This window comes from Piliocolobus tephrosceles, chromosome X, assembly GCF_002776525.5.
Source record: "Piliocolobus tephrosceles isolate RC106 chromosome X, ASM277652v3, whole genome shotgun sequence".
Taxonomy (NCBI): domain Eukaryota; kingdom Metazoa; phylum Chordata; class Mammalia; order Primates; family Cercopithecidae; genus Piliocolobus; species Piliocolobus tephrosceles.
The window spans coordinates 87595199-87604904 of NC_045455.1; the positions used below are offsets into that span (position 1 = coordinate 87595199).

Here is a 9706-nt window from a genome sequence, read left to right on the forward strand (position 1 = left end):
CAGAAGCAAGTTTCTCCACCCTTGAGCCTTGCTGGTGACAAGTAGCACCATAACTAAAAACATTTCCTCTTCTAGAACACAGGCACGACAGGTAGAGGGGCACTCACCTGTGTGTGTGAAGCTCTATTGTTTTCTGTTTTCTTGGCAACTTACAAGAGAAATTTATTCTCTTGCAGTTCTGGAGGCCATAAGGGATATAACATATGAAAAAATTTGAATATTTTGGAGGGCAGGAAGCATTTCTCAGCCTACCACAGAAGCTGTTTGACCCGAGTATAGGAGAGGGCTGCTCCCAAGTCTTGGAGTTACTTTCCACCCGGATTATGGGTTTGTGTTATCTTAGCAGACATTTCACACCCTCCCCCAGCCACTGTCTTTCTGCCCAATGACACCCAGCTGTTAGGAGGGAGGCCGTGTGCAGCTTTAGAACAGAGGAAATCTGACAGTAATTGAGGGGGGGTTCAAAAACCACGAAGTCTAGGACAGGTGTGAACAAATGATGCACTGAGAGAGAGTGGATTTTAGTGTCTTGTTTTCTAAAAACCAATTTTGAACATTTGATTTCTTTCCTTTCTTTCTTTAGCTTGAGAGTCACCAGTAAAAGTAAGGAGTCGGGGCTTTCTGATGCCAGCAGGCCCAGTTTCTGCCATTCCAGCTGTGGGCACATCAGCGAAGGCAAGCGCAGGTTCACCTACGACAACGCTGAGCTGGAAAGGAAAATTGCGTGCTGCTCCCCGCCCCCAGACTACAACTCGGTGGTCCTGTACTCCACCCCGCCCATCTAGAGTTTGACACCAAGCCTTATTTCTAGAAGCACATGTGTATTTATACCCCCGGGAAACTAGCTTTTGCCAGTATTATGCATATATAAGTTTACACCTTTACCTTTCCGTGGGAGCCAGCTGCTTTTTGTGATGTTTTAATAGTGCTTTTTTTTTTTTTTTTTTTTTTTTTTTTTGACTAACAAGAATGTAACTCCAGATAGAGAAATAGTGACAAGGGAAGAACACTACTGCTAAATCCTCATGTTACTCAGTGTTAGAGAAATCCTTCCTAAGCCCGATGACTGCCCTGCTCCAACCTCCGCCACCTCAGGGCACACAGGACTAGTTTGATTCAGGAGCCGCACTGATCACCCAATGCATCATGGACCCCACTAGGCCAGCCCCGTAGCCCAAAACCCAGGGCAACAAGCCCGTTAGCCCCAGGGATCACTGGCTGGCCGCAGCAACATCTCAGGAGTCCTCTAGCAGGCCTAAGACACGTGAGGAGGAAAAGGAAAAAAAGCAGAAAGCAAGGGAGAAAAGAGAAACCGGGAGAAGGCATGAGAAAGACTTTGAGACTCACCATGCGGGTGGGGAGGGGACGGCTTCAGCAATGCCATCTCAGTGGCTTCCCAGCTCACCCTTCTACATTTGAGGGCCCAGCCAGGAGCAGATGGAACAGAGATGAGGGGACATTTTCTGGATTCTGGGAGGCAAGGAAAAGACAAATATCTTTTTTGGAACTAAAGCAAATTTTAGAACTTTCCCTATGGAACTGGTTCTATGTCCATTCCCATTCGTGGCATGTTTTGATTTACAGCACTGAGGGTGGCACTCAACTCTGAGCCCATACTTTCGGCTCCTCTGGCAAGATGCACTGAAAACAGGTGGTTTCCATGGCATGATGGCCCTAACACTTAAAATGTCACATTCTGTTTTGGGTATTAATATACAGTCCAGACACTTAACTCAATTTCTTGGTATTATCCTGTTTTGCACAGTTCGTTGTGAAAGAAAGCTGAGAAGAATGAAAATGCGGTCCCAAGGAGGGTCTTCTCCATCCCAAAACTAGGGCTGATGGAGGAAAAAGGTCAGTTAGGTCAAGGGAAAACCCCCTTTCTATACCAACCAAACCAATTCACCAACAGAGTTGGGACCCAACGCACAGGCAGCCAGTCATGTTTCCTTTTCATTTCGTGGGGATTCCACTGTCTCACACTAATCTGGAAGGATGTGGAAGAGCATTAGCTGACGCATATTAAGCACTTTAAGCTCCTTGAGAAAAAAGGTGGTATGTAATTTATGCAAGATATTTCTCCAGTTGGGACTCAGGATATTAGTTAATGAGCCATCACTAGAAGAAAAGCCCATTTTCAACTGCTTTGAACCTTGCCTGGGGTCTGAGCATGATGGGAATAGGGAGACAGGGTAGCAAAGGACGCCTACTCTTCAGGGTCTAAAGATCAAGTGGGTCTTGGATCACTAAGCTGGCTCTGTTTGACGCTATTTATGCAAGTTAGGGTCTATGTATTTAGGATGCCTGCACCTTCTGCAGCCACTCAGAAGCTGTCAGGCAACAGTGGATTGCTGCTGCTTGGGGAGAAGAGTATGCTTCCTTTTATCCATGTAACTTAACTCTAGAACCTGAGCTCTAAGTAACAGAAGAATGTATGCTTCCATTCTTACGTGCCACATCCTTGTTTAAAGGCTCTCTGTATGAAGAGATGGGACCACCATCAGCTTCCATTCTTATGTGCCACATCCTTGTTGAAAGGCTCTCTTCCTGAGCGAGCCTACTGGCTCCTGGCAGTGGCTTTTGTGGAAGACTCACTAGCCAGAAGAGAGGAGCGGGACAGGTCTCTCCACCAAGATCTAAATTCAAACAAAAGGAGGCTAGAGCCAGAAGAGGACAAATCTTCGTTCTTCCTCTTCTTTCTATACACAAAAGCACCTGTGACAGCTGGCAATATTATAAATCAGGTAACTGGAAGGAGGTTAAACACAGAAAAAAGACCTCAGTCAATTCTCTATTTTTTTTCCAAATCAGACAACAGCCCAGCAAATAATGATAACAAATAAAACCTTAGCTATTCATATGTCTTGATTTCAATGATCTAATTCTTAATCATTAAGAGACCATAATAAATACTCCTTTCCAAGAGAAAAGAAAAATCATTAGAATTGCGTTACTCAGCTTCTTCAAACTCAGGTTTGTAGCATACATGAGTCCATCCATCAGTCAAAGAATGGTTCCATCTGGAATCTTAATGTAGAAAGAAAAATGGAGGCTTGTAATAATGAGCTAGTTACAAAGTGCTTGTTCATTAAAATAGCACTGAAAATTGAAACATGAATTAACTGATAATATTCCAGTCATTTGCCATTTATGACAAAAACGGCACTAACAAAGAACAAGCACTTCCTTTCAGAGTTTCTGAGATAATGTATGTGGAACAGTGTGGGTGGAATGGGGCTGAAACCATATACGAGTCTGTATCTTGTCAGTCCAAAAAGTGACGCCTAGATGTTAATTTTAGGGACCTGTGCCTTGTTTCCTAGCCCATAAGAATGCAAACATCAAACAGATACTCGCTAGCCTCATTTAAATTGATGAAAGGAGGAGTGCATCTTTGGCCAACAGTGGTGTAACTATATGTGTATGTGTGTGTGTGTGTGTTTTGTGCATAACTATTTAAGGAAACTGGAATTTTAAAGTTACTTTTATACAAACCAAGAATATATGCTACAGATATAAGACAGACATGGTTTGGTCCTATATTTCTAGTCATGATGAATGTATTTTGTATACCATCTTCATATAATAAAATTAACTTCCAAAAACGTACATATTTTCTCCCTGATTTGCTTGTAAGTGTAAATAAGAGGTCACAGGTGTCCCTGGGGGTAGAGGACTGGTGTTCTTTATTAAACACAGCACAAGAAAGAGAAAGCAAACTGCTGAAGAGAGGGCAAAGAGGCTTCTATCGGTCCTAGAGAATGGCTGTGCTAAACAATCCGAACACTGCAAACAGTAAGTAAAACACAAAATCAAACGAGGCAGACTGCCCAGAAAACTAAACCCTAACATCAACAGGATGTGAAACAAGTAAAGCATATGCTGGGTGTGAGTGCCAGCCGCAGAGAAAAGTGCCCTCAATTAAAAAGAGGCAGTTGTCCCCAAACACTAATTTTCAGCTGATAAATCATTAGCATAATCACAGCGGGTGTGTGCACATGATGCAGGAAACCACACAAAATCATAGGCAAAAGCTTGACGCACAAGAATGTGTCAGTACACATGCCAGCTCAGTGTTCTTCAGTCTTGTTTTGTGGATTACATCCTAGGTAAACAGCTCAGGTCATAAGTACTAGCAATTGAATAAGTGACCAACACCTTGTCTTAGAAAGCGGTCATAGTATTACCTGCCTAATAACTGTTTGGACGAACAGAGGCAAGATGGTGCACTTCCGGGTTCTTCTTCACCAGCTTTTCCCGCGCCCGCGAAAATGCAGCCGGCGCCCGGGAAGGTGCAGATCAACTGGGCATGCGCCAGGTGACGTCAATCCGAAGAGACCAAGATTTACCTGGTCGCACCTGCGGAACGCCCCCGACACGCCCGTGCCCCGCCTATTGCCCTCCCACTCCTAGAAAAGCTGCTGTTGGCCAGGGTCCCACGTGGCCCTCCTCCAGCCCCACTCCTGTTGGGATGTCAAGACTGCAGGAACCCCGCCCGAGAGCCCCACGTGGGGGGACTCTGTCGGCCTTCTTTGCCGGAGGCCAACAGACCTCTTCCCCACACCTTAAGTGACCAAAAATAAACTTGCAGTTTTGCTGTTACCCTTGCCTACTCGCTGGTTCTTTTGTGCCCACTCGGCTGGTCTTAGAAAAACAAATCAGTTGGTGCCGAAGACCCGGGAGGAGTCCCCTCCTCAGGCCTCTAAGGATTGAGGAACCTCCTCCTGCTTCCACGCTGCAGACGGACCAGGACCTGAGACCCACTTCCCTCACTCTCACGGCCTCTCTGGGGTAAGTGCCCTTGTCTCCTCTTTACCTCCCTCGGCCAAAAATCCTGCGCAGGTCCGAGGCCCACTTTGAGACACCATGTGGCTCGGGAGACCCGTTCAGGACGGAGACGTCCACCTGAAGGTAATCTCCACTTTGGCTCCATGAGCCTCCAGTCTGTCTCTGCTGGTTCCAAAGGACGCTTTGAAGCCAGGCAGAAATCCACTTCCATTTCCATTGTGTCCATTGTGTAAGTAAAGAGGAAACAAACGGGAAACCCCCCAGTCCAAACTTCCAAAGAGCACCCCCTTAGGGTGCCTCCTAGCCAATTTAAAAACCTTACAGCTCGAACAAGACCTTAGGAGGAAGCGGTTAATTTTCCTTTCCACTGTGGCGTGATCGACCTCAGCAATTTCTGCCAGCGGCTAGTCAAGTGGTCCGAAATTAATTACATACAAGGCTTCTGGGCCTTAAGCTCTCATCCCTATACTCCTCCTTCTCTCCACCCCCTCCCTTCCTGCCCAGACTCCTCCTCCTCCCCCCATCCAGACTCCTCCTTCCTCCTCCTCATCTACTAGTAATCCACTCGGTCCCGTAGCTCCTTCGGGGCCCCCAACTGGCTGTCTTGAGTCCCCTATCTCTGCCCACACCCTCCTACAGTGTTAGCACCTTTGCGAGAGGTGGCTGGGGCGGAGGGGGTAGTCAGAGTACATGTCCCTTTTTCACTGGCCGATCTTTCCAAAATTGAGAAGCGTTTAGGTGATTTCTCAGCTAATCCTACGATATACATAAAGGAATTTAGTTCAAAATCCAGAAGAAAATCCAGCCGCATTCTTAAATAGGCTGACTGAGGTTCTAACCCAATATACCCGGTTAGATCCGGCCTGCCCCACAGGGGCCACCATTTTGGCGTCTTATTTCATTTCTCAATCAGCTCCTGACATTCGTAAAAAACTTCAAAAGGTAGAGGATGGTCCTCAGACACCAATACAAGACCTAGTTAAATTAGCCTTTAAGGTCTATAACTCCACAGAGGAGACGGCAAGCTCGCCTTGAACAGAAGGTTCAGCTCCTAGCAGCGGCTTTACAGCCCAGTCGTAACCCCAGGCCAGAGAGCACACACCCCACAGACTCCAAGGCTGCAAAAAGAGCCGATAGACCTCTCCCCCACACCTTAAGTGACCAAAAATAAATGTGCAGTTTTGCTCTTACCCTTGCCTACCTGCTGGTTCTTTTGTACGCGTTCGGCTGGTCTTAGAAAAACAAATCAATAACGTCATAAGGAAACTAGATACAAGATATTTTAAGGGGAAAAAATAGGCCTACTTTATTTGGGACAAAGACAATAAAAATGGATAAATGACGAATCTCAGTAAACTTTTAGCTTACTCAAGAGGGCAAGAGGCATTTTGTCTTTAAGAATCTGAAACCTTTAAAAAGTATTACGGGTTTCATAACATAAGAATAAAATCAGTCATTCAGGCAAATGACTTGAAGAATGCTGGAGGAATCAATGTCACGTCATAGTTTAGAAATGTTCTCATGGCTCTGGAAACTTATAGTACATTTGGGAATTTATTTTTATTTTTTCCTCCAGCAGAAGTACGGCCTAGTAAGGTTTACTGGACTCCTCAGTGTTAAACATATTACCAGACTTTTGGGTTTCACAGGCCAGGAAATTAAATAAAAGAAAAATCCTTGATCCCAACACGGGGATGGCCATTCATCTATTATGCGAACTAAGAACACGTAAGGGAGGGGGAAAAAATGCAAAACAAAATCCATCCGGATGCTACTAATATTCTATTTCCTGATCTGGGGGGCAGTGCACAGGTATGCCCACTTCATGATGAGTCACTGAGCTGCACACTTGCTTGTGAACGTGTGTGTATATATATGAATGTATGGATACAATTATTCAATACGATATTACTAAGAGAAGAAAAAACCCCTACCATTTAGTACCACAACTTTTCAAAGAAAACCCATTTGAAAAGGTGGAAGGGCTTAATCTCAGACTAAAATATATTTGTATTTGAAACATACCTCTATTATCCTTCTTTTTCCCATTTTCATTTGTACTAGAATAAACTAATGAACACATGTTGTTCCACAGATTGGTATTTGGGAAGCAGTGATAGCTAGTAATTGCTATCATTGCTATCATGTGAGTGACCAATATGTGCCAGCAACTATTTAGAGTGCTTTAAAGGAATACACTTATTTTCAAGGCAATCTAACATGATAGGTACTATTAGTATACCCTTTACGTCAATGGGAAGATTAAAGAACCTGAAGACCCCACTTGTCATGTCTCCCCTCCTCCAAGCTTATGTCCCCTTATACTGTGCAGCCCTTCTAGAAGGCCAGCCCAAAACACACCGGTGTCCTTTCCTCTCAGACTTGAAGCTATTGCTTTAGCAATTCTCCACCCCCTCCCACTATCAATTTTCCCCTCTTCCACTGGAACATACATGTTATGTCTCCCATGTCACAAAATTTTCATCTGTACTTTCTCCTCTAGCTACCACCCAATTTCTCTATTTCCCTTTACAGCAAAATCCCATGAGTGAGTTGGTTATTAGTTATTATTACTTGTTTCCAACTCCCCTCCTCCCACTCCCTCTTAAACACACTCAAACCTAGCTTTCACACTCACTTACCGAAACTGATTTTGCTAAGGTCACCAGTGACTCCGCATTGATAAATCCAGTGGCCAACTCTCAGTCCCATTCTTATTTGACACTTCAACAGCTTGACACTTATTCACAAAAACAACTTCAGTTTGGTTCCAGGACATGACACTTTCCTCTTCCCATCTCACTGGCTACTTCTGTCTCTTTTGCTGGTTTTACCTCTTTCCCCTGACTTTTGAACATTGCTCTAGTTACTCCAGGGCTCGTCCTTGAAGCTTTCTTTTCTCAGTCTATACCGACTCCCTTCATGATCTCAACCAATCTCAGGGCTTTCAGTGACACCCATACGATGACTTTCATTGACAGAACAGATTCTCCCTACCCGCTGCAACACTCTAAACTCATATATACACAAGTGCTAACCTGACATCTCTCCTGGATGCTCTGGCAGACTGAATTTTTTTCAAATACTGGTGTATTTTTTCAAAGATATTGTACTGTATTTTTCAAAGATATTCTACTGTATTTTTCAAGATAGCTGCAAGAATATCTCCCATCTCGCACGACCTGTGGCAATGTCCCCTCCCCTAGAATCAGAGCTGGCTTTAGGACTCACTCGTGATCAACGGAATGTGAAAGAAGGGACACTGCATGGCTTGGAGGCCAGGTCAGAAAAGATCATGCATTTCCTGAGTCTTGATACACTCACTCTTCAACAGTTCCTGCGAGGGACCCAGCAGCCATACTTGGAGAAACCTAAGCCACATGGAGGCCAACTGAAGGTGCTCCCATAGACAGCAGCCAGCTGAGCCCAGCCTTCAAGTCGTTCCAGCCCCCAGCCATTGGAATTTCCCAGCCGAGGCCCAATCACAATGGCGCAGAGACAAGCCTCGCTGCTGTGTCTTGCTCAGATTCCTGATGCACAGAATCCCTGAACGGAATAAAATGCTTGTTTAATGCCATAAAGTGTGGAGTTGTTACAAAACAAATAACCAGAACAAATGTGTACTAAACATCTCAAACTTAATGGGCCTCAGACCAAACTCCCAGATTGTCTTCTCCTGTTTCTCCATCCTCCCGTCCCGTAGACTCTTTGTTACAACAGTCTCTTCCAATTCAGTGGAATCCTCTATCTGTCAGCATCAAGCCAAAAAAAAAATTTTTTTTTGAGACAGGGTCTTACTTTGTCACTCAGGCTGGAGTGCAGTGGCACGATCTTGGTGCACTGCAGCCTTGACCTCCTGGGCTCAACCAATCCTCCCACCTCAGCCTCCTGAGTAGCTGGGAGTAGCTGGGACTACAGGTGCATGACACCACGCCTGGTCAATTTTACTTTTTGTGGAGATGAGGTCTCACTATGTTGCCCCGGCCTGTCTCAAACTTTGAGCTCAGGTGGTCTGTGCACCTTGACCTCCCAAGTGCTGGGATTAACAGGTGTGAGCCACTGTGCCTGACCAGCAAGCCAAAATCTTAGAGTCATTCCTGACTTCTCTCTTCTTTGTCCATATCCAGTGAATCAGGACATCCCTGTTGGCTCTACATTTAAAACATATTTGGAGTCCAGTCACTCTGCACCACCTCTACTGCTACCACCCTACTCCATCTGGTTTTTTTTTTTTTTTTTTTTTGAGACAGTCTCGTTCTGTCACCATGTTGGCCAGGCTGGTCTTGAACTCCTGACCTCAGGTGATTCACTTGCCTCGGCCTCCCAAAGTGCTGGGGTTACAGGTGTGAGACACTGCGCTCAGCCACAGGTGGGTTTTAAAACTCAAAGATGGCTGGGCTCTTTGGCTCACGCCTGTAATTCCAGCACTTTGGGAGGCTGAGGCAGGCAGATCACCTGAGGTCAGGAGTTCGAGACCAGCCTGGCCAACATGGCGAAACTCCATCTCTACTAAAAATATAAAAATTAGCCGGGCATGGTGGTGGGTGCCAGCTACTCGGGCGGCTGAGGCAGGAGAATCGCTTGAACCCAGGAGGCATAGGTTGCAGTGAGCCAAGACAGCGCCACTGCACTCCAGCCTGGGCAATGGAGTGAGAATCCGTCTCAAACAAAACAAAACAAAAAACCACCAAAACTCAAAAGACATGGGTTTTGAAATCCAACATCCTTCACTTGGATGCTGTGAGTTTCCCACCACGCCAGCACCTCACTTCCTCCCTCAGTCTGTTCACAACACCGTAGCCAGAGTGATCCTTTTAAAATGTCCTATCATGTTACCCTTTTGCTGAAAATCCTCCTGCAGCTTCTTCTTTTTTATTGTTCAGACAGTCTCCCTCTGTCGCCCAGGCTGGAGTGCAGT

At 45.4% G+C, this 9706-nt stretch overlaps 1 protein-coding gene across 1 annotated transcript in view; it reads left to right on the forward strand.

Moving 5' to 3' along the window:
* FLT1 (fms related receptor tyrosine kinase 1) overlaps positions 1 to 1529 on the forward strand; it is a 196781-nt gene extending 195252 nt beyond the window's left edge. Inside the window, exon 30 of the mRNA XM_023208745.1 lies at positions 584 to 1529. Coding sequence (XP_023064513.1) covers positions 584 to 785 — 202 coding nt within the window. The 3' untranslated portion in view covers positions 786 to 1529. The remainder of the gene's footprint in view (positions 1 to 583) is intronic.
* Positions 1530 to 9706: the final 8177 nt, after the last annotated feature.